General features: G+C 46.4%; 1 protein-coding gene across 7 annotated transcripts in view; it reads left to right on the top strand.

Annotated features, from left to right (window-relative positions):
- Positions 1–20,179, top strand: part of RBM39 (RNA binding motif protein 39) — a 55,203-nt gene extending 35,024 nt beyond the window's left edge. For all 7 annotated transcript variants that reach the window (XM_067546854.1, XM_067546849.1, XM_067546850.1 and 4 more), the window contains 6 exons: positions 8,547–8,624; positions 11,550–11,582; positions 13,073–13,148; positions 13,287–13,392; positions 19,024–19,102; positions 19,182–20,179. In XM_067546854.1, coding sequence (XP_067402955.1) covers positions 8,547–8,624; positions 11,550–11,582; positions 13,073–13,148; positions 13,287–13,392; positions 19,024–19,102; positions 19,182–19,282 — 473 coding nt within the window. In that variant the 3' untranslated portion in view covers positions 19,283–20,179. The remainder of the gene's footprint in view (positions 1–8,546; positions 8,625–11,549; positions 11,583–13,072; positions 13,149–13,286; positions 13,393–19,023; positions 19,103–19,181) is intronic.
- The last annotated feature ends 5,240 nt before the right edge of the window (positions 20,180–25,419 follow it).

The raw sequence follows: 25,419 nt of genomic DNA on the forward strand, positions 1-25,419 counted from the left end.
AACAGAAAATAGAGTTCATAAGGGTGGTCTTCAACTCAGTCCAAGCCAGGGCGCTCCTGCCCAAGGCCAGGTCTTTGGACATATCAGCGCTTGTAAACAAGGTCACAGCTCATCCCTTATCGCAGTGAGAGTGTGCCTCAATCTGTTGGGGCACATGGTAGCCTGCACATATGTAATACAGTACATGAGGTTGCGTCTCAGACCTCTGCAGATGTGGCTGGCGTCAGTTTACTCCCCAGACACCAATTGGACACGTTCCCGTCGGTACTTATCTCTCTGAGCTGGTGGTCAAAACTATGTCCTGTATCACAAGGGATCCTGTTCGTGGTGCCACAGCCAATGCTATCTCTAGTATTGGATGCTTTGGACATAGGGTTGGGGTGTTGGGGGCCCATCTCGGTACCCTCAGGATCCAAGGTCTACAGTCCAGAGAGGAGAGAGCTCGGCAGTTCAGCTGGCCTGCGAGGTATTTCTCCCTCACCTGTGTGGCAGGATAATGCAGATACTGACAGACAATACGGCCTCAATGTTTTACATCAGCAGACAAGGAGGATCACGCTCCCCGGCTGTGTGCCAAGAGGCCATTCATCTTTGGGACTTCTGCATTGCTCATGCTATCCACCTAAAAGCGGTTCGCCTCCCAGGGGTCAAGAACATGCTAGCAGATCGCCTAAGCCGGTCCTTCTAGGCTTGCCACAAATAGTCATGAAACCTGCAGGTTGTAAGGTCCATCTTCCAGAGGTGGGGAACTCCCCAACTGGACCTCTTTGCTTCCAGAGGGAACAGGAAGTGTCATCAATTCTCTCTTCGAGTGATTGCTCATATGCATTCCAATTTAGGTGTGTGCGCGCCCTGTGCACAGATTCCCGGAACCTTTTTCCCTTAGCCTGCCCGCAGGGCCAGCTCAGGCGCCCCCTGGAGTGCCGCGCTCATGTCGCGGTATAAAGGGCGCTGCTGGCCCCACTGGCCCCTAGTTCCTTCTTTCCGCCTCTGACGGTTGCTGGAACTTCTGCCCTTGCCATTGCAAGCAGCAGTCCTTAGCCTAATTACTTTAGTTCAAGCTACTAGTTCTTAGTTAGTTCGTTGTTGTTCAAATTCAGTTGATCGTCGGCAGTTCAACACTGTCAATTGCCCTTAGGGGTTCTTCGTTAAAGAACCATGCCGGGCTCGGCTGGTTTCAAGAGCTGTTCCATCTGCTCCAAGCAATTTGCGATGAGTGACCCTCCGGCACTGAGCGGATGCTCGGTGCAGAGCACGCCTTCGGTGCCGAAGAAATCAAAGTGGTCCGGCACCGCCTCCATGGACTCCTCCCTGCGACCAACGAAGCAGGGAGAAGCTCAGGAGACACCCCAGCCACGTGCCGTGGAGGTTCCTCCGGCACCGGTGTCTCCTCGCAGGGAGCCTCCCCCGACTCCTGGAAGTGGGGGAGTGCCCTTGCAAGGGCCGTCGACGCCGGAGGCGTTCGTTGCGGCAAAGGCCCTCTTAGCCTTGCCTACGCCTCTGTCTCGGCCGAGGGGCGCAGGACTAGCGTCTTGGGGCAAACCCGCGCTGGGTAGCCCTGGTGGGTGGAGGAAACCTCGCTCCCCATCCTCACCCAGACGGCCACGGAGGGTGGAGAGTGCGTCCCCTCCAAGCTCCGACTCCAAGTCGTCGAGCGCCTCGGCACCGCGGCACCGGGGGCGGTCAGGAGGCACCAAGAGCCGGCGCAGAAGTGTCAGCGCCGACTCTGACACCACCCACAGCTCGGGCTCGAGCTCTCCGGTGCGGGGGAGGTCGTGGCATCGCTCTCCAAGCAACACCCAGGCGGCACCGAGTAATGTCGACCCCGAGGCCCCTTCAGCTCCGGCAGCAGCGGCACCGTCTCATCCGGCACCGACTGCGGCACAGATGATGTCAGGACCGATTATGATGCTGGTCCTGTCAGCGGCGTCACGCGTCTCCCTGGCGTGGTCCACCTTAATGGGCCAGTCCACGGTACCTCCAGGGCTACCGGCACCGGGGGGTGAGGTACCGCCGGCACCGATGTATCCGCCGGCACCGATGTATGCGGCTCCGCCATTGACATATGCGTCACCGATGGCACCGCTGACTTCGGCACTGGAAAACCAGTGCATTCCCATTCCGCTTCGACAGCATGCAGCCGAAGGAGCCGTCACTCCCGGTCCCGTAGTGGGAAGCGCCGCTGCAAACGGTCGGGACGCAGACGCAGGAGGTCCACCAGTTCCTCCAGCCGATCCTCCTCAAGGAGACACCGTAGGCGTCAGCACCAGTCCTACTCCTCGTCCCAGAGCCGTTCCCCGCCGAAAAGTCGCAAGAGACGGTCTGGCGGCTCAAGCCAAAAGAGACAATATGTGGACACCCAGCAGCCACCTATGTCAGGGTGGCCGCAAGGGCCGTGGCAGTGGCCATATTGGGGACCTTGGACCGCTCAGCCTGGTCAGGTTGCTGAGTTGCTCCACTCTGGGGTGGTACAGCCCCCACCTCTCCTGACACAGCTGCCTCCACAATTCCCTTCTGATAGGGAGTCAGACCCGGAGGAAGGTCCCTCCACAGGGCCTGTCCCCCCGTCCTCCTCTTCATCCCCGGATGAAGGGATGTCCAGGGACCATAAGGCGCCCCTTTTCAATTTCCGGACGCACCAAGCCCTCCTTAAGCGGGTAGCCTCCAATTTGGGGCTACTGCTTAAGGAGATGTCAGAGGAGGATGACCCCCTCTTTGGCCCTTCGGGGTCCTCAGGCCCCTCTCGAGTGGCCCTTCCAGTCCATGAGAGGGTAATGAAAATTGTGAAGGCCCTTTGGCAAATGCCTTCCTCTGTTCCCCCAACATCGAAGGGAACAGAAAGGAAGTACTATGTGCCAAAGGAAAACTTCGAGTTCCTGTACAATCATCCCCTCCCGGGGACTATAGTTGTGGATGCGGCAAACCAAAGAGATCGCCAGGGAGGTCAAGGAAGTACCCCCAAAGATAAGGAGGGGAAAAAGTTAGATCTCTTCGGCCGCAAGGTTTATTCCACGGCCGCTTTACAACTAAGAGTGGCGAACCATCAGGCCCTCTTGGGAAAATATAATCAGAACCTGTGGGTATCAATGCAGCGTCTGATCTCAGCGCTTCCTGCTGATCAAGCTGCAGACCTGGCCACCCTGGCACAGGAGGGTGAGGCAGTGGCCCAAGCAGCTCTGCAATCCGCCAGTGATGCGGCAGATACCGCAGGCAGGGCAATGACCTCTGCCATAGTAATGCGCCGATGTTCCTGGCTGCAGGCATCAGGGTTGTCAGTAGAGGTCCAGCAAGCCATCCAGGACCTCCCCTTTGAAGGTTCCGCCCTCTTCTCAGAGAGGACGGATGAAAAATTACATGCCCTTAAAGATTCGAGGGTTACCCTGAGGTCCTTAGGGTTATACACCTCTCAGGCGTCGAGACGTCAGTCTCACCCCCAGCCACAAAGGCAGCCACCTCCCCCGCCAAGACAAGCCCCCAAGGTCGCTCAGCAGAGACGAGGGCGGGAGCGCTTCAGAGGCCTTAACCGCCGTGGTCGGCAGGGCTCTTCGGCGCAGGCGCAGCCTGGCGCAAAAACCAGGAGTGGCAACGGTAATAAACGCTTTTGACAGCGACTATGAGAGTGGTGCTCTTCCTTTTCCCCGGGAGCTTGACCCACCCTTTGAAAATAGACTTCGGCCTTACTATCAGGCTTGGGAATCGATTACTACGGACCGTTGGGTCCTTGGGGTGGTCCTCAAGGGTTACGCCCTTCAGCTTATGTCTTTTCCCCCGGACTCACCTCCCATTTTATCCCCTATCAGGGACCCCGTGCATAAGCAACTACTCATTCAGGAAGTCCATTCGCTCCTGAGCCTTGGTGCGATTGAGGAGGTCCCGGGGAGGAAAAAGGGAAAGGGATTTTATTCCAGATACTTCCTGATCCCCAAGGCCAAGGGCGGCCTAAGACCGATCCTGGACCTCCGCCGTCTGAATAGATATATCAGACGTATCAAGTTCCGTGTGGTTTCCCTAGCCTCCATAATTCCGGCATTAGACCCAGGGGATTGGTACGCGGCCCTTGATTTAAAGGATGCCTATTTTCACATCTCCATTTTGCCAGGGCATAGGAGATTCTTGAGATTCACGATAGAAGGAGGTCACTATCAATTTGCGGCCCTCCCATTTGGCCTGTCTTCAGCCTTGAGAGTTTTCACAAAGTGTGTGGCTGTAGTGGCGGCCTACTTACGCCGTAGGGGGGTTCGGATATTTCCCTACCTGGATGACTGGCTCATTAAGGGCAGATCCAGGTCTCGCGTGCAAAACAGCCTGGAGTTGGTCTGCACCACATGCACCAGACTGGGGTTTCTCATCAATGAACAAAAGTCCACACTTACCCCGGTGCAGCGCATTGACTTTATTGGGCTACTCTGGATGCTGTTCAGGCCAGAGCCTTCCTGCCACGACCGCGTTTCGAGGCAATGGGTTCCATTATCGCAGAGCTGCATAGGTCCCGCATGACGACAGCTAGGCGCTGCCTACAGCTGTTGGGACATATGGCAGCTTCCACCTACGTGGTAAGGCTAGCTCGCCTCAAGCTAAGACCCTTGCAGGTCTGGTTAGCTTCGGTTTATGTTCCCTCTACACATGTACTGACCAAGGTGGTCACGATTCCCCCACAGGTGCTGTCCTCCCTCCGTTGGTGGATGAACCCAAGGGAGGTGCTCAAAGGAGTCCGTTCAAAGATCTGGCTCCGTCCGTAACCCTTATCACGGATGCCTCGGATGTGGGATGGGGAGCCCACATCAGTGGCAATCTGGGCACCCAAAGGTTATGGTCACCAATGGAGAGAGCCCTACACATCAACGTCCGCGAGCTCAGGGCGGTCCGTTTAGCCTGCAGAATCTTCCTCAGATTCCTGAAGGGCAGGGCAGTTCGGGTCCTCACGGACAATACAGCAGCCATGTTCTATATGAACAGGCAGGGGGGAGCGCGTTCCTCGGCCCTGTGCCAGGAAGCCACGCGTCTCTGGGAGTTCGCAGTGAGGCACGACTTTCGTTTGTTTGCCTATCACCTCCCGGGGAACAGGAACGACGAGGCGGACCGCCTCAGTCGGTCGTTCTCACCCAAACACTAGTGGTCGCTGCACCAGGAGGTGGCAGCTTTAATCTTCCGAGAGTGGGGAGTTCCCCAACTGGACCTGTTCGCGTCGTCTTGGAACAGGAAGTGCCCCACATACTGCTCGCTTCGAGGTCGCGAGCCGGGCTCCCTGTCCGACGCGTTCCTAGTGGAATGGGGAGGGGCCCTGATGTATGCATTTCCCCCCATTCCGCTCCTCCCTCAGGTCCTTCTCAAGATCAAGAGGGACAAAGCGAATGTCATACTGATTGCCCCAGCATGGCCGAGACAGTACTGGTACAGTACACTGCTCCACCTATCTATCGCCACACCGATTACACTCCCCAGGCGATACAACCTGCTCTCCCAGGACCAGGGGTGTCTTCTGCACCCGGACCTGGATTCCCTCCATCTAACAGCCTGGAGACTCTCTCTGGTTGATGGAGAGTGAAAGGGCCTGTTCTTTACAGGTCCAACAGATTCTGCTTGGTAGCAGAAAACCCTCCACACAGGTTACATACCGAGCTAAGTGGAGGCGCTTTATGGGTTGGGCAGAAGCCAGGGGTATCACACCAACCTGCTCACCTATACAGGTGATTCTGAAGTACCTTCTACACCTTAAGACCCAGGGCCTAGCCTTGGCATCCCTGAAGGTACATTTGGCGGCTATTTCGGCTTTTCACCAGCCACTGCAAGGGCGGTCGCTGTTCTCCCACCCCATGTCGGTTAGATTTATGAAGGGTGGAGAGGGTGTTTCCTCAGGTTCGAGATCCAATCCCCCCCGGGATTTAAACCTGGTCCTCGCCATGTTGACAGGACCCCCCTTTGAACCCATGGCTACATGCTCCCTGCTACTCCTCTCTTGGAAGGTAGCGTTCCTGGTGGCCATCACTTCGGCCAGGAGGGTCTCTGAGATAAGAGCCTTAACTTCGGAGCCCCCCATACGGTCTTTTACAAGGATAAGGTCAGGTTGAGGCCCCACCTGGCATTCCTTCCCAAGGTGGTGTCCCAATTCCACTGTAACTAAGATATTTTCCTCCCTGTGTTTTTCCCAAAACCCCACGGTTTGGAAGAGGAATGGAGATGGCATTCGCTGGATGTCAGGCGGGCCCTGGCACACTACATGGAGAGGACCAGACCCTTCCGTAAATCGTCACAGCTATTCGTAGCAGTGGCAGACAGGATGAAGGGCTCTTACCGTCTCCACCCAGCGGATCTCTTCTTGGATCACGTCATGCATTAAGGCGTGTTATGAGCAGGCGAAAGTGCCTTTGCCAGGAACGGTGACGGCACATTCGACCAGGGCTCAGGCCTCATCGACAGCCTTCCTGGAGAACATGCCACTGCAGGACATCTGCAGGGCAGCCACCTGGTCGTCAGTTCACACTTTCACGACCCATTATGCCATTGTTCAACAGGCGAGAGACGACGCAGCGGTTGGCAGAGCCCTACTGAGTAGAGCTGCTTGTCAGAGACTCCTACCCGCCTCCATGGGTATGGCTACTCAATCACCTAAATTGGAATGCATATGAGCAATCACTCGAAGAGAGAAAACAAGGTTACTTACCAGTAACTGTTCTTCGAGATGTGTTGCTCATATCCATTCCAAACCCACCCCCGTCCCCACTGTCGGAGTCGGGTGACTAAGCTGGCCCTGCGGGTAGGTTAAGGGAAAAAGGTTCTGGGAATCTGTGCACGGGGCACGCACACACCTAAATTGGAATGGATATGAGCAACACATCTCGAAGAACAATAGTTACTGGTAAGTAACCTTGTTTTCTGTTCAATACAGGTACTCGACGAGGGCTCGCTGTCCGATGCCTTCCTTCTACTATGGGTGGGTGCCTTGATGTACGACTTTCCTCTGATTCCTCTCATCCACAAGTTTCCCATAAAAATCAAGAGGGACAGGGCTCGAATCATCTTGATAGTCCTGGCGTGGCTGTGCCAGTGTTGATTTGGGATGCTCTTGGATTTGTTGGTGTCCCCCTGTGGGCTGTCCCAGACCAACTGAGCCTAATCTCACAGGACCAAGGATGGCTGCTGCACCTTGAATATAGCATTCCTCCACCTGACAGCGTGGCTGCTCCATGGTGAAGTGGAGAAACAAGCTAGCTCTACTCAGATCCAACAAATCCTGCTAGAGAACAGAAAGTCCTTCACCAGAGCATCTTACCTGGCTAAGTGGAGGTGCTTCACCTGCTGAGCAAGGCCTGGTGCAGTCAATTAAGCCACACCTGGTAGCCATATCGGCATTTCACCCTTGTATACAAGGCAGATTGGTATTTTCAGATGAGATGTCAGCCAGGTTCCTTAAAGGGCCTGTAGAGAGTCTTTCCACTGATGAGACCCAATTTTTCCGTGGGACTTCAGCCTGGTTTTATCTAGGCTCACTGGACCCCCCAGAATCCTGCTCTCTCCTTTACCTGTCATGGAAAGTCACTTTCTTAGTGGCCGTCACTTCAGCGAAGAGGGTTTCAGAGATCAGAGCTCTGACTTCCAAACCTCTGTACACAATGCTTTTCAAGGACAAGGTCCAGTTGCGTCCTCACCCTGCTTTTCTGCTAAAGGTGGTTTCACAATTTCATATCAGTCAGACTATATTCCTGCCAGTCTTCTCTCCCAAGCCCCACAAATTGGAGGAAAGGCGTCTTCACATGCTTGACGTCAGACAAGCTCTGGCTTTTTACTTGGATAGGCTTTTTGCAGAGCCACACAATTGTTCATTGCAATTGCAGATCGGATGAAAGGCCTGCCAGTATCTTCCCAAAGGATCTCCTCCTGATTCACCGCCTGCATCTGAGCATGCTGTGAGCAGGCAAAGATCACGCCATTGGCTCCATTGACTGCTCCTTCTACTAGAGCCCAAGTATCATTGGCAGCATTTCTGAATCAGATTCCTATACAAGATATCTGTAGAACAGCAACTTAGTCATCAGTTCATACCTTCAGAGCCCATTACACCATCACTCAGCAAGCCTGTGACAACATGGGCTTTGGCAGAGCAGTAGGCAGACTGCATGTCCTTAAACTCCTGGCCTACCTCCAGAGGCTAGGAAGTCACTTAACTGGGAATGGACATGAGCAAGCACTCAGGGAAGTCAGTAACCTTTCTTTCTTCAACTGTTGTTCTTCGAGATGTTGCTCATATCCATTCCACAATCCACCAACCTTTCTCCTCTGTCGGCGTTTTGGCAAGAAGGAACTGTGGGGAGGGGAGGCTGATGGCACTCTATATATTTGTGCATGTGCATATGGCTCCAGGGAGCACCAGAGCCATCCCTACAGATACTACTGAGGGAAAAATTTCTGGCACCAGTGCATGTGGTGCGCACACATCTAACTGGGAATGGGTATGAGCAACACATCTCTAAGAACAATAGTTATGAAGGTCAGTAATGGTTCTTACCACTTACCAAGTGAAGAACTCAGACTAGTACTTTCTGTCGCAGGTACTGGTTTGCAGATTCCCCCAGCTGCACAACAGGCTCTGCAGATGAGTGGATCTTTAGCATTTGGTGCTGTAGCAGGTAAGAATTTTGAATTTTTTGCCATTTATTTTTGCAAGTTTATTTTTAGCATGTTACAGTTTCAAGATATGTGGAAGTATTTTACATCTTGTGATTTAACATTAGAACTGTAGTAGTTCACAGCAGGCCTCCCAGTCATGGTGAATTACTGAACTCTGCAATTTTACAAGCAAACTTACTAACCTGTACAATGTATTAATAGATAGTTTATTAGCAATCTGAAACCTCATTGTTTCTCTCTGCTACAAAATTCCTGAGAGGAATGGAGAAACAACTTATTTTTGTGCTTTGGTTAGGCACAGATCAGTAATATCCTATTTAATGTGGAACTACCATAGTCATGCTTTGACATCCATGAACAGGAGAGGTCAAGTTGTTGACTTTAAACCCTGCAAGTCCAAAAGTGAGCTATTGATCTCTCACCGTGTACAATCCTACCATCGTACCAGCTGTTAAAGTCTGTAACCTGGATATCTTTGACTTTGACCTCTAGATTTGCATGTGCAAACCATGACTAAATCTAGTTTCTTCTGTCTTACATTTCAAAAATTCTGCCTTTCCTCTCCATTCATGCATATAAATCTCTCAACCATGTGCTTCTGTCTTATGTCTTGACATTTGCAGTCTCTTCTTGTCTGGCATTGACTACTACAACCTTGCCCTCCAAAATCCATGCAAAACATTGCTGAGGTCATCTTTCTGACTTGTTGCTGTGGCCACATGAGCCCTCTTCAGGACCCTCCACTGTCTTCCCCTTTCTTAAGACTCTTCACAGCTTAGCCTTGCGCTACCTAACTGATCTGATAACTTACTGCAATCTGCCTTTACTTCATCTGCATTTCTGCCTTTGCCACCCAATGAATTTCTCCCTCAGAAACATCTCAATGGTTTTCTCAAACATCTCGTACATGGGGAAGACTCTCAGATAAAACTGGTACGGTTACTACCACATTGCCCTTCAAATCTCTCCTCCTCAAGACTCACTTTGGCTGTGATACCAACAAAACCCTGCCTGCGGACATGGCTAAGCAGATGAGGAACTGTGACTGTCCCTTACTCTTGGTCCATTCCAACTATTTCCCCACCCAACCTGTCACTATTAAAATAGTTATATTAAAAAGTAAAAAAACCCAACAAAACTACCAGGTTCACTTACATGCAAAATACTCGATCCTCAACCCTTTGTCTGTGTCCTTTAGATGGTCTCCCAAGTGTACAGCTTCCAGCACCAATGAGGACCTAATTTTCATTGGGGCTTTTGGGCAAGTGACTGACTGGCTTGTGATCCGGGGGACATGGTGAGGCAGTGGCTGTGCAATGAGAAGCTGTGTGAGGGATAACAAAAGGAGTGGGATGGTGCAGTGGACACTAGGTCTCTGCCAAGGGCATGGGAAGAATAATACAGATGGATCCTTATAGGTGTCATGTAAATATTTTCACTGATCTATATTTAGAAACCTGGAAAGTCTTTCGTTTATTTTTTTACTTAAAAAAAGAAATTAAGGTTGTTTCATTGCATTTCCTATGAATGAAATTGCTACAACTCCAGGTAAACCAACCTTCATTCACACAAGTATCATAACTATGCGCTCAGATGCTGCATGTCTTCAAATCTTTTCACTTTCAACATAAAACCAGCTACAGAACACACACCCTCAAAATGACACTCTTACAGCCTAACTCCAGTCTTATTTTTATGTACAAATAATATTAATCAGTACATGGGCCTGTAGCGAATATCTGTATAGATGAGCCAGACTTTAGAGGAAATGTGTGTACTATGGCTGATTATAGGTTGGAAGAGCTAATTAATTCAGAAAATAGCAGTCATGAATCCTTTACCTGGAATACTGAATTCAGTTCTGGTCACCTATTCCCAAACACCTTTTGGAACTAGGCCAGTTTCAGACACTGGATATAAAAATTAGAGGTGTACAAAAAACTGTCTCATGAGGAGATAGTGAAGTGTCTGACTAACTAGTCTAGAAACAAAACTATCTACTGAGATTTTTCAGGCATCCTCCTCTAAAACGTCTGTTCTCACCTTTCTTGAAGATTAGATACTGGACTAGATATTGGTGTCTCAAAGCATGACCATTCCCTACGCTAGTTTGTGTGAATTAACGGAAGATCTGGGCATGAGGAAAAAGTTGAAGTTACATTTACATCACTTGCAGTCCAAAGTTTTCTGTTCCTGCTAATTTGAAGAAGCATGCATTAAACATCAAATTTAATCCTGACCGTGATATTGGCTTCCTTAGTGATGCTTAGAAAATCATGTTCTCTCTGCCTCATTTCCCCCATTTGTAAAACTGGAATAACTACACCTTGAGTCTCATTTAGATATATTTGCAAACTATTTTGAACTTGGAAAGCATTTAACTAATAGTTCAGCATTGAGTTCTGTTATAAGAAAAGGTCACTAGCTGAAACTTGTTTGTATTTTTTAATGGAATTTAATAATCTCTATTAAATTACATTGAAGATACTGGCTAATGAAGATAAAACTATTACTACATAAATAATTTGTATATAATGCTTGTTAAAACTGCTCTCTCTCCTACTTTGATGTCCAAAGCATTCTTTATCAAGAGGATAAGTAGAACAGATTACGGTAAAGCAAGTGTGTGGACCAAAGAGAGAAGTGTCATGTTTATCTCCCTATCCATTAATTGAATACTGCATCTTTGGAGAATATTTATCTAGGTATTTATAGGTGCTCCCAATCATTAGTATTTGAGTACCTTTCATGTGATAAATTAGAAGTAACAAAACTATTTTTATTCTCCTATCTGAAGAAATATAAAGAAACAGAGTGGCTGTGTTTGTGTATCTGCATGAAGATAGATTTAGGGTGGGCAGTTAAAGATCTAGTGTTTAGTATTCTTGATAATATTTAACTTTCTGTACATTTTTTTTCTTTAGATTTGCAAACCAGACTTTCCCAGCAGAATGAAGGTATGGTTGTATTTAATATATACCATTGGCAAATGGGTTTGCAAGTGTGGGTGCTTTCTACACAGTTTTAAAGTTCTTCTGGTGCAAAGTTCTTCCAGCACCCAAGAAATGCTGTTTTATTGGTATCTATAGGAAACACACACTTTAAGTTACTGGTTTAAAATACATTTTTGACTTTACAAAGCTAACACCTAACCCTAGTATTCCTGATACTTCCTAAATTTTGCACTATTAAGAAAGACAAATCTCTTTAAAAATTAATAATTAATTACAGTTTTCTAGCTGTATATGTTAGAGAGAGTGGGTTAAATAAGAGAACTGGGAGTTTGGATTCCTGGATTCTATTCCCATATTAGTCATGAATTTATTGTATGATATTGGGCAAGTCATACAACCCCACTATTCATCTGAAAATTTCCACAGACCTAAAAAGGGAGTTGTGCCTTCAAAATGATAACCAAACTCTTTACTCCCTTTTTCTTTCTCACATTAATTGAAATTTACATTTTATTCAGTTTCAAATAGCAACTTATAATGGGGCAATTAAATGATTGGCTGTTATAAATCAGCCACACTGAATGGCTACTACTGATCATTGGGTTTTATTCAAGCTGTGGCATAACCAGCACAGTACTGTAACTTTAACTGACTTATGGGTAAAATGTTGACATCCACCCTTTTCACTACTTAGAAAAGCTTTCTAAACTGACATTTAATCCTCCCTATCCTTTAAAGAAAGCTGCAAATTTTGTATTTAATTATAGAATAACTAGTTAAATATATTAATGAATTTTCAGAGTTATTGGAATTGCCTGTTAAGGTTCCATTATCACCGTAAGTGTGAATTGTGCGGTTGTATCTATATAGAGCTGCCATTTGGTTTATACATTGGACTGTATCTTCTACTGAAAATTGAGCTGTAGGATGTGCAGTTCCCTTTAGGAATGCTTGGGGCAGGCAAAGCTTTTCATATATAAGTATAAAAAATTACTTCTGTTTTTGTTTAATTTGGTTAATATAATCATGAATAACTGAATTTATGCACAGGTTTAAGAGTTCTAAACTGCACCAGTTTTTAAATGGGATAGTTCTGAGAATCTTGTCTTTCACATGCATTCTAGTGGCGTACTACATTTTCTATGTTCTAATATACATCAAATATCAAAGAATGCCAGTTTGTTTTCAGAGGGATTTAATCAAGTTAAAAAAAAATACTGCTAACCTTTTTTACGTACTGTTTGCTGTAATACCTGAGAGAGAGAGAGAGAGAGAGATTCATTAAATATAGGGAAAGGATTGTGAAATAAGATGTTGGGTGGGTTTTAAGGTGTATAGTTTAAGAATTTACTTGGACTTGATGGCTTTTCAAGATCCCTTTCAGTTCTATGATTATGAAGTACAGACAAAAAAAGCCTTACTTATTAATTAATTTTATGTAAAAGACTTTTTTCTTGAATGAAGGAAAAACTTGTCACTTTCTCTTTAAATAGTTTTGGCTGCAGCTGCTTCTGTACAACCACTTGCAACACAATGCTTCCAGCTTTCCAATATGTTTAACCCTCAAACGTAAGTTATTACCCACTGCCTATTCCAGTTTTTCACATTTGTTTCTGACTTTAGTGGGGTTAGTGGGAAAGTTAGTATTTTGTAGGTGTGATCTTGTTTTTGTTCCAAGTTCTCACTTTTGAATATTGTCTTTTTCAGTGAAGAAGAAGCTGGCTGGGACACAGAAATTAAGGATGATGTTATTGAGGAATGTAACAAACATGGAGGAGTTATCCACATTTATGTAGACAAAAATTCAGCTCAGGTACATCTTGAGAGAAACTAAATAAATTTTAGAACCTTTTTTCAAGTTGTCACTGTCCAGAGCCGTTTTGCAAGTGTAAAAATTGTGTTGTAGTGAATAGAGATATCTTAATTGTCCAAAAAATCATCTGAGTTCCTGCATGCAACTGAGCAAGAGTCACTCAAGTAGTTATTTTAATTACCTACTTTTGTAGGCTGATAGGCAGTTTTCTATAGCTGCAAGACTTCTCACTGTTTTAGCATGTTCTTGTGGGTCTACAGAAGAGTCCAATTAAAATATTGCAAAAATGAATATTTGGGCTGTAATAAGAACCCCTCTACCAGGAAGACTTAGTCTGTTTCTGACTTGTGATATTTATTGTATGAGTTCATTGAATAGCATATTCTAGCCTGTAATTTATCTGAAAAATACACAAATACCAGAGTATAAAATTCTTTAGCAATCCAGGAACTGTCTCCTTGGTTTGTAGGATGGCCCAGTGTGTCCCTGGCTGGTGAACATCATTGGGGATGGAGTGCCTTGTATGTGGAAGCAGGTGGCTATTGCCTTCTCCCTGGGGCAGGATGTCCTGTCTACATGAGTGCTCAGGGATTCATTTGTTGCTGAAAAACCCTTCCCTTGATGTGCACATGTTGGATGACTACCCAACCAATCTCTGCTCCTTTTAGGAGGGAGGGTAAAGGTTATTGAAGATAGTGACTGGACAGCTCCAAACATACCTATATCTAGTCGGATTTTGACAACCTAGTTTAAAACTGAATTGAATCATGTCAGTGAAATAGTTCAGGTTAATGTACCTGAAATTAGTGAGGGGCACTTATCAGCAATGGTACTCTTATCCTGTGCCAGTGAGGCTGTGGTAAGGTAAGGGGAGGTCTACTTAGAATAGTACTGAATAATTTTGGAGAGGGTTTAAAAGGTAGTAATGTGGACTTTATCTCTGACCACAACAACTTTGGTTCTGGATCAGTGTTACAGGAGAGTCAAGGCAAAAACTCATGGGAGGTAAAAGAAACAAAATTTTGCATCTTCTAAGGAAAAAAATGGAAAATTTGGAGATAGTTACAGGATCTAACTGTTCCTTCCTTCTACCTTATAATTTGTCATGAATTACTCTCCCCTCACCAGATTTATGCTTCCAACCTTACTATTTCCTGTTCAAGGGATTATTTCATGTGTGCATGTGTTGCTACCATGAACTCCAGATTGCCTTGAAATTTGTGATAGAACCCCACCCCTTATCATGCCAGTTGCATTCCAGATTTCAAATGGTTACCTTAAAGGAAAAAAAAAAAAGAAAAAATTACCCTTACAATTGTGAAGAGACTATTCCAAAGTCAACAGAACATAAACTGATGTTGTGGGGCCTGCCTGAGTTTGAAGACAGCTTAAAACAAATAGCTTTTAGGGAAATGTGAATTTAATATTCATCACAGATTCCTGTTCTTGGGGATATGCCTGCACAGATCACAAGCTAGAACCCTCTGAAAGGGGCCAGCCTTAGGAGGCTCCCGCCCCCTTTTCCTCAAACTACTCAGCATGCTCTGTGAGACTGTATAAGGGATGTGGACCCCTGCATCTTTCTTCCAGTTGCTGAAGCAGGAAGTTGGAGGAAAAAAATAAAGTTCCTTTGCTTTTTGACATCTCAATTTGAAAGGGTTTTACCATGTAGTTTAGTCACTAATTTAGCTTACTTTATGATGTGGGATTCAAAGATTGTCCTGTTTCAATCCTCCATGGTCCTTGTTTGAAACGTTTGGGTGACAGTCATCAACTGGGCTTCTGTTCGCTTTGTTTGGAAAAAAGCATCCTGATGAAGTCTTGAAATCTTTCAAAATGGATCTGGAGTTTGGCCCAGCTCCAGGGCCTCACTTTCAAACTTCCAGAAGGAAGGAAGATAGAATACAGCACTGAGAAGGCCATGGTAGTTTGGGCCAAATGCAATCCCCGATTCGATTCTGAGGCACTCTTCCTCTATACTGAGAGGAGAAAAAAAAGAAAAGATAGCACTATGGTTCACCAGGATTTCTATTTCCAAGACCAGAGATAGTAATGTTATGTCTTCAGGTTCCAAGAGAGTTAGAATCGCAAATTCCCCAATGCCAAGAAGAAAGCATTGTGGCCAGCACTGAGAAAAATCAGCACATAGATGGTTCTCCCAGGGGCTGAAACCCAAATTGACATGTGGCTCTAACTCTCCAGCCCATGGGTGAACCACCTATGTGCTGATTTGCTGTGGTGCTGGCACATGAGGGGATTGAATTGAATCTGATACCAGGCTGTTCTATGTTCGTGCCAGCCTGTGCAGTGCCCTGGAGTTAAGACTCATGTCAGTCCCTTTATGCTCCACACCAGGTACTAATCCCAGTCCCATTCCCAAACTATCAGTCTTCGACTGCAGTAATGCAGATGAGTCCTCTGTCTTGCCATGGGTAATCTCCATATGCCCAAAATCATAGCCCTTCCCCGGAACTGAAGCATGTGGTTCCACAGGGCACCATGGGTTAACATTTGGCATTCTTTGTGCTGGCTTTCCACGGAGTTGGAATCACAGGAAAGGGAATGTGATGGACATGGAAATACCATGTAATAATCCACGAATAGTGAGATGTAATAATTTTATGAACACTATGGGACCTGGTCAGTAGTGTAGTTTCTCTGTATTTGCACTACCTTTCCTAGTACACATGGGAAGAAGGCATTTTAGGTCTTGCAAAGGCAGTTGCCAGGACACAGGAAACTTCACAAAGGTTCTGATTTGTTTGGATTATATCAGATGGGGTCCAAAACACTTCACAGTGCTGCAGCACAACAGGACCAGATTCCATTGTATCGTTCATTTATTCTGTCACTGTGAAATGGTCTTCATCACCATCTTCGCCCAACTATGGCACATAGGTGAAAATATTCCCATGTGAAATCCATTAATTATTTTAAGGATGAGTTTCCAGTAGGCTTTCAAGATGGCCCAGCCCCTCTTCCAAAGCTTTGACTCCTGTCATGTTGTCTAGACCCACTCAGGCTTCTGGCTTCTAGCCTTTGACTGCTGCATTGTTTTCCATGCAGCTCAGTTTACCAGACTCTGCTTCTGGCTCGTGGTTTAGCTCCAGTTCACTGTAATCAAATTAACTCCCTCTTGTGGGGAAATATGGAAAGTAAGAAGCAGCAATAGGTTGGTCATTAACCATTGGAACAAACTATCCAGGAAGATGGTGAATTCTCTGTACTTTTAAATTTCCCTATAAAAATATGCTATAGTTCAACCAGAAGTGATTGGACTTGAATTACAAGATGAGATTCTCTGGCTGATGGTATGCCAGGTGGTCAGATTATCATAATATTCTCTTCTGGTGCTTAATGCATGTTGTGCAGTCAAGGAATAAACACGGCCTTGATTAGACACTCGGATACTGTGGTGAGGGGCATAGCATATAACAGGGATGGGCAGCTTTAAAAATCCCCTAAAACTCTTTGGCAGGCCATACATTTTTTAATATGCTAATATTGCCTAACTCAAATATTTGGTACAATAAACCATGTATTAACAGTGTAAAACTGAAGTGTTCTTAAATATAACAGCTCCTTTTAGCACTTTTAAATTAAAAAAGCTTAAATATATTTCACTGACCTTGCTTCCAGTGTGAAGAAGAATGGGTTTAATAAACGAAAATAAAACATTTTTAACATTTTTTCCCCTCTGCTACTCCTCGACTTTGCCTCCATTCTGCAGTGGTCACAGTCTCCACCACATGAGGTGAAGCCCATGTGCCAGGTTGCAGTGCCATTCAGATTTGGCCCGGCCACCCATCCATCATGCTAGCAGTGAAGGGGCTCTGCTATTAAGGTTACTACCTCCCCACTGGCTAGAGGTGTGCCCTGCCCTTGCCTCCTGCAGAGGGTGGAGGGGGACTGTCCATGGGAGCTGCAAGCCAATGGCAAGGCAGTAACCAGAGCTGGGTGATGTAGGGTGATGCCTTTTCCCTGTGTGAATGACAGGTGGTTAGGCCAATGAGTGTCATTATGAATGAGCTCATGGGCTCTCTTCCCCATTGACACAGGCTCCAGCTCTGTCTTCTTCCCCCGTTGGCGGAGGTGTGTCCTGCCCACTGCTGGGGTGAAGACCTGGCCAGAAGCTGTTTGGCTCTCAGTTCCCAAACAATCAACTGATAGGGAATGCAGAAACTGGAGCTGGGTGGGACTGGGCAGAGTTGGAGACAGTGTTAAAAAAGTGGGAGTCAAGCAGAGCGGTATAAGGCATCTATACCTTCTCTAAAACTGTGCCATCAGTCACCTAGCTCTTAAATAATAAGAAATAATTCTGGGACTGCAACCCTGCCAATGGCCAGAACATTTCATTTGGCCTGTCAAGCCCACTGCAGACCCCATGCCTCAAGTTGCCCATCTCTGCTATATAGAATAGATTATATGGCAGCAGAGAACTGACTGGGATGCCTTATCTGTTTATTTCTAGACTTTCCACACTGAGTTTTTAAAATTGTTTTTTTAAGCATAGCACTCTTTTTTGGATGTTAACTAGATTAGTATGTAGTTTATAAGTAGAAAACTTTAGACATCTTTAATGCAGATAAGATTTTAGTTTACTTTATTCCCGCCACCTTCAAACCTTCCTAGGATGCTTGCACTTTTTTTTGTGATCCTCCTAGTCTTCAATCCCTGTTTTTTTTCCCAGTCTAAAATTAGGAACCTATATCTGTGGAAGTATTTATATTAACAGCCTCACTTTCTGAGGTGCTGAGCTCCCATAATGCTCTGATGTGATTAGGAGCTGTGGGTGAAAATCCAACTGTGTAGTTACATAAGAACATAAGAATGGTCATACTGGGTCAGACCAATGGTCCATCTAGACCAGCATCCTGTCTTCTAATTGTGGCTGGTGCCAGATGCTTCAGAGGGAATGAACAGAACAGGACAATTATTGAGTGATCCATCCCCTGTCGTCCAGTCACAGCTTCTACAATCAGAGGCTTAGGGACACCCAGAGCCATGGGGTTGTGGTTTTGACCATCTTGGGTAATAGCTTTCGATGGACCTAATCCATGAACTTCTCATTCTTTTTTTAAACCTAGTTTTGGCCTTCCCAACATCCCCTGGAAACAAGTTCCACAGGCATTATCCTTGAAATGTTGGCAGTGATTCATAGAACTTAGTGATTATCCTGAAGCAGGGGGATAGTCTGGCTCTTAACCAGTGTACTCGATTTTAGAGAAGTAACTGAAAAGGGTTAGGCAACTATTTTTAAATACTGAAGTAAAAAGTTTTATACAAAGGCCACAATTAGTGTATTGTTATAGTCTACTTCCTACTGCTTTGAGTACTGCTTGGTCTCTTGCTCTCAATTTTGCAAGTTCCTTCCTTTGGAGATACTGTATTTTCATACTGAAGAGGTGTTAAAATCTGGTAGTGCATGTCTACAATGAGCTGCATCAATTATTTTAGAGTTGTGTGCGCTAGTTCTGCAGTAGCAGTTAAGCATATTCCTCCTGACACTGATGTTGCTGGTGCTCCAATAAGTGTGTGGGAGTTTCCTTTAAACATACATGATAGAAAACCAATGTAGTTGGAGGGAAAGTTGTCAAGCACCTCAGAGACTAACACTGTTTTGTACCTTAGGGCAACGTGTACGTCAAATGCCCTTCAATCGCTGCTGCCATTGCAGCCGTCAATGCATTGCATGGAAGGTGGTTTGCAGGTGAGTAAAGGCTACTTAAAGACCTGAGTTCTGATTATTTACTAAAGACAGTAAAAACATCTTTTTATCTTTTGATTAGGTAAAATGATTACAGCAGCATATGTACCTCTTCCAACATACCACAATCTTTTCCCTGATTCCATGACTGCTACCCAGCTACTGGTTCCTGTTCGACGATGAAGATGGATTTAGTCAGTTTTGTACATAACTATTTTTTGGAGGAAGATTGAGTTATCTTTTATTTAGATAAAACTAAAGGAAAGGGTTTCATGTCATTTTGTGTACACTTCCCGTTACCTTTAAAAAATAAAAACTGAATAAGCAGGAATGCAGTGTGCTCATTCTCCCTAACTAGCATTCCCACTGTGTACAAAGCTGTTGACTTCTTGTTCTGCCTTGTAATTCTTGTACATTTACTAAGGTGTTCTGTAGGAACTGAGAAATAGCTCATAGAAACGAATTTTCTGTAAAAGGCAGACGGGACATAATGACATTTTTAATGTTTCACAAGCCTTTCTTTTAATGCAGTAATTACATTTTACATTTCACTAAATGTAGGTGCTCTGTTAAAGGTTAATATCTGATAGAGTTTATGAAGGACATATTTAGTGTTTTGTATAAATGGAAAATTCAAAAGGCTACTGAAAGAGCTGATTTTGGTCAGCCACACAGCTTGCTTTATGCTGAACAGTTGGTAAGAATGGGAGGATTGAAGCGTTTTATTTCTTGATGGCAACTTTTGATTGATGTATCTGTAAAAGTTTCTTTGTAAATACTGTGTGAGGTGTGTCTAGGGTTCCAAACAAAACACTCTCTGCATTTCCAAATAAAAGTTGAATTTAATACACAGGTAGTGTGCACAGCAAAGCTTAAGAGGAAGTAGGAAATGCAGAAATAGGTTTTGTCTGGTTGCATATAATCTTTACTCTTTTTAAGCTCTGTGAGCTCTGAAATATATTTTTGGGTTACTTCAGTGTGTTTGACGAGACAGCTTGATATTTCTATCAAACAAATGACTTTCATATTGCAACAATCTTTGTAAGAACCACTCAAAAATAAAATTCTCTTAAAAAGGCCTCCAGAAGCTTTATTTTTTAGCACAGTCTGATTGAGGTACAAACAACATAAATTAAACTGGGTGAAGATCATAGAAGATTAGGGTTGGAAGGGATCTCTGGAGATCATCCTAGTTCAACCCCCTGCTCAAAGCAGGACCAACCCCAACTAAGTCCTCTCAGCCAGGGCTTAGATTCCACCACCTCCCTAGGTAACCCATGCCAGTGCTTCACCAACCTCCTAGTGAAAAAGATTTTCCTAATATCCAAGCTCGACCTCCCTCACTGCAACTTGAGACCATTGTTCCTTGTTCTAGCATCTGCCACCACTGAGAACAGTCTAGCTCCATCCTCTTTGGAATCTGCCCCCTTCAGGTAGTTGATGGCTACTATCAAATCCCTCCTCACTCTTCTCTTCTACAGACTAAACAAGCCTAGTTCCCTCAGCCTCTCCTCATAAGTCATGTGCTCCAGCTCCCTAATAATTTTTGTTGCCCTCCCCTGGAATCTCCAATTTGTCCACATCCTTTTATAGTGGGGGCCCAAACTGGACACAGTCCTCCCAATGTGGCTTCACCAGTGCTGAATAAAGAGGACTAATCACTTCTTCGAGTATTGCTCATGTCAGTTTCATTCTAGGGGTGTGTGCGACTCCATGCAGTTACCGGAAATTTTTTTTCCTTGGCAATACCCGTAGGGTTGGCTCTGGAGCCCTGCACACATGCTGCGGTATGAGGTGCCGCCAGCCCTACGCCCCCTCAGATCCTTCCTTCTGCCACTGATGGTTGCTGGAGTCTTGCTTCAGCTTGCTATTGCAAGTGCTTCAGTTCCCCTGCTCTTATAATTAGAGAGTAGGTTAATTAAGTAGTTTTTTTTTGTTATATACTGTAGTTAGGTAATCAGTTAGTGTTAAGTATTATTCCCGTTAAGGACTTCTGTTTGGGAGCGGGGTATGCCCTGCTCTCTGGGCTTCAAGCCCTGCACAGTTTGCGGCAAACCCTTCCCACTCAGCAACCCCCATGAAAGTTGTTTAAAGTGTTTGGGGGAGTTGCGTAGGATAAGCGCAGGATTTGCAAGGGCTTCAGACTGAGGACTTGGAAGAAAAGGGAGATCCGTTTGAAAGCTCTTATGGAAGCAACCCTGAGACTGGTCTCAGAGCCACCACGTTCCATCTCTGGGCCGAGCATGGTATAGAGGGCCTCACTGGCACCAGAAACATTGCGGCACTGACCTTCTCCATGGAAGAGGCAGAAGAAGCAGCACACGGACAAGGACCACTCTCCCACACTGAAGAAGAGCAGGGAGGTGGGGTCGAGCGAGGGCCCTATATTGTCTCAGCCGGCTGTGCCAGGGCACCCGGAGCAGGACTCGTACTTCAGGGCTCTGAGCCCTCTGAGGGAGCCACCCCTGACTCGTGGAGTGTAAGAGGGCCCCTCCAGCTTATGGTGCGGTCAACACCAGAGGCACTTCAAGTGGCAAGAGACTTGATGGCTCTCCATCTGCTACCCACCCCTAAGCCTACCCCGCTGCTGGAAAGGGATTAGGCTCCAGTCTTAAAGGGGAAGCCCACGATGGGACCCCCTCACTGGCTGAATCTGTCACCTGAGTCTCGAAGGGCGTCGCCTCAAGACAGGTCACAGAGGAGAAGGTCACTGCTTCTGAGTCGCAGATCCCCGGGATCGTGCTCCTGGTTGCCAGCATCGAGTTGATTGCTGACGGCTGAGCAGCACCACACACGGCAGTCCCCGACAAAGGAGCTTGGATGATCTTGATTGCTGGTGCAGAGGAGCTCATGGTATCAAACCCGCTCCCCGGCACCGAGATCCCTGTGGGAGCAACACCATTCCCGCTCCCTGGCACCGAGGGACCCCCCCCCCCCATGGCAGTCAGGCATTGAAGCCAGTCACCATCATCCAGAAGCTTGCCCAGAAAGGGCTGGCACTGCCTCAGCCTCCCCGGCAACGGGGCACTCTTCTGCTTCCTGCCGTGAGTCTCCTCAGTACTGCTATTGATCCTCAAAGTCCCATTCCCCAACGCCCCATGCAAGCCGTCAGGCTGCTGACCACAATGTGTCTAAGGGGTCAAGTCACCGGTCAACGTCTCCCGGGCGCCAGCATGAATTGCCACAGGACAGTAGGAGAGAGTCGGCAAGGGCCCTACCATGGTCCTCAGCTAGTGACTCTTACTCCTTCGAGGAAGACAGACCTGCCGCCTGCTCCAGTCACCACCATGACCCAAAAACTCAGGACCGAGGCCAAGTCTGCACAATGGCCGTATTGGAACCTATGGGGGTTCCCTGTGGTTCCAGGCACAGTCCTACCTATCATCAGGAAAACGATAGGTGGCCCCAGCAGCGCAGGAAAGGGCCCAGGACTCAGGGTCAGAGGTGGACTCAGACCCCCTGGAGGGGACATCCACATTGGTGGCCCCACAGGAAGAGATGCCGCCACCACCTCCTGTGCAGGTACAGTTGTTCTCATCTCCAGATGAGGCAACTTCCAGCCCGTCCAGCCCGTTGGAAGATTTTAGAGTCCATTAGGAGCACCTTAAAAGGATAGCCTCTAATCTGGGATTAGAAGCGGAGGAGCTCAGAGACCATGGACAACCTGTTTGATGTCCTGGCAGCCACAGTGCCCACCCGGGTCGCCCTTCCAGTTCACGAAGGAGTTCTCAAGCTAGTTAATGGGCTCTGGCAAACCTCGTCGTTGCCGCCTCCAAAAGAGTGGAGAAGAGATACTCAAATCCCTTTGTGGAGACGTATCTCTTCACACACCTGACGTGCCTAAGTGCCGTGTTTTGATAAGGTTATCGAGACGAAGGGCCTCCTAAATCATGGGAGCGGTTTGAAGGATGCTTTAAGGTACTAAAGCGATTCGTATATATCCCCTTTTAAGACAGAGTGTAAGGCTTGGAAATGTTAATTTAGAAAATTTAGCAAGCTTCCCAGAAAAATTTGGCAGGCTTACTCAGATTCTTAACCATTCAATAGCCTTTATTTATCAACTTGCTACAACTACTTAAATTGAATCTTTCTTTTACTGATCCATTTTTGTTTTATATAATTACAAACAACAAAAATTGAATACAATGATTAAATTCTAGACACAACACTTACTAATACAACAACTAGTAACTTAAACAGATTATTTTACCACAAATCTTGTTCCCTTATTTTATTACAAACTCTTAAAACACAAACCAAACAAAACTAAACAAGCAAAAAAACCTTATGCATGCAACACTAACAACGGTCACTATTACTGTTATGCTTACAATAGTTCCTGGAACACAAGTAGAATTGGTATATTTAAACAAACATTGAGTACTCACCAAATATACAAATGAACTCAGCAGCTGCAAAGATAGCAGATGTTTCATGACCTGGTCTTTCTATTTAGAATTCTATTTTTTTTCATCCAGGTGGAACCTCTATCGTGTTCACACCCAGGTTATCAGCTCAGTTACCTAACTATTCTAAGGAAATGTAGCGACGACGGAGCTGGAAAGAGGTTAGACGGCTGATCAGACCCTCTTGCAGGCACGATTCACGTGTACCCCTTGGGGAGGCTCAGTGGTCCTCACGACAACCCTTTTATCTCCACTCCAGCCTATATGTCCGCCAAACCAATTATGGGTACTTTCTATGTCACTTTGTCGGTCTCTCCTTGAGGAATTCCTAGGCCAGGAGTTTATCCTTGATCAGGTGTAACTTGCCAATTAAAAGTTGCCAAATATGGGCCCAGAACTGCTGGGTTCACAAGTCCCCCTTATTTCAAATTTAATCAGTCATTTTTCAGTCAGGCCAGGGTTTTTTGCTGCCTTTGAGTTCTCTCCCCCATGTGGCTCATAACTCATGCTTTCTTATCTCAAAACTAACAAAATAATTGGTTACAAAACCTTAAAGCACAGTTAACAACTTTCAATAGATTCTTTCATTTATCACATATAAATTGGTTACTTGTTCCTCTCTCAAGATGGACTCAGGGCACACATATAATACAATGATTTTATCCCGTTATGACAACACCCATGGCCGAGCTCCTTAGTGGTGGCAGCTGGAAATGAGCAGGACAGGCAAGGGCAATCTAACTCCACACCGAAAAATAAAGATTACAAGAAGCTGGACTTATTTGTCAGGAAGGTTTATTCCACAGCTAGCCTTCAATTTAGAATTGCCAACCAGCAAGCACTGTTAGGGAGTTTACAATCTGGGACTCCCTTTAGCACTTTGAGGCATTACCCCATGAGCAGGCAATGGACCTTACAACAATCCTGGAGGAAGGCAGGACGGTGGCCAGGGCTGCCCTGCAGGCAGCCTCAGATACAGCAGACTTGGCGCCGAGGGCAGGTGGTGGTGTTCATAACTGCAGTCGTCTGGTGTGTCCCAAGAAGTGCAGCAATCCATCCAGGACCTTCCATTCGATGGAACTGCACTTTTTTCGGACCAGCTGGATGCCAAGCTTCATGGGTTGGAGGGACTCTAGGACCACCATGCGTTCACTTTATACGTCTCAGACCTTGAGAAGGCAGTTTCGTCCTCAGCCACAGCCTAGATTCCAGACCTTATGTTTTGGTGCCTACAGGAGGAGAAACAAGGACAGGAGCTTCAGAAAGTACCAACTAGCCCTGACCACCTCCTCCGCCCCAACAACAGGGTTCCTCTCGGTGCTCTGGGGGGCAGCGCCAGCCATTTTGATGGTGCGCCTGAGGATGGCTTACCAGCTTCCAGCTAGGATCTTCCTTCGCTGTAGTTCCTGAACCATCTCGCCCCTTTCCTTTCCATGTGGGCTTGTGTTACTTCGGACTGTTGGGTCCTTGGGATCATTGCAAAGGGCTACATCCCGCCATTTTCTTCCCCTCTCCTCCCCTCCCCCCACACACCCCTGTCCCCATCCCTCTTCAAGGAACCTCTCTCACAAGCAGCTCTTTGAGCAAGAGATGTAGAGCCTTCTCAGAATGGGGGTGGTGGCTGAAGTTCCACTGGAGGTGGGGGGAAAGGATTCTATTCCCAGTACTTTCTCATTCCCCAAGGCAAACGGGGGCCCTCAGACCCATTCTCAACCTGCATGAGTAGAACAAGTATCTCAAAAGGCTCAAGTTCTGCATGGTTTCCCTCGCCTCCATTATTTCCTCCCTGGAGACTGATATGCCGCTCTCGACTTGGACACACATTTTCACATTGCAGTAATTTCCCAGTGGTTTCTCCGATTTGTAGTGTGTCGTTCCCATTTCCGGTTTACGGCCCTCCTGTTTGGCCTGTTT

Source organism: Emydura macquarii, unplaced genomic scaffold (assembly GCF_026122565.2).
Source record: "Emydura macquarii macquarii isolate MOO-44397 ecotype Brisbane River unplaced genomic scaffold, CSIRO-AGI_Emac_v2 contig_1170, whole genome shotgun sequence".
In the NCBI taxonomy this organism is placed as follows: domain Eukaryota; kingdom Metazoa; phylum Chordata; order Testudines; family Chelidae; genus Emydura; species Emydura macquarii.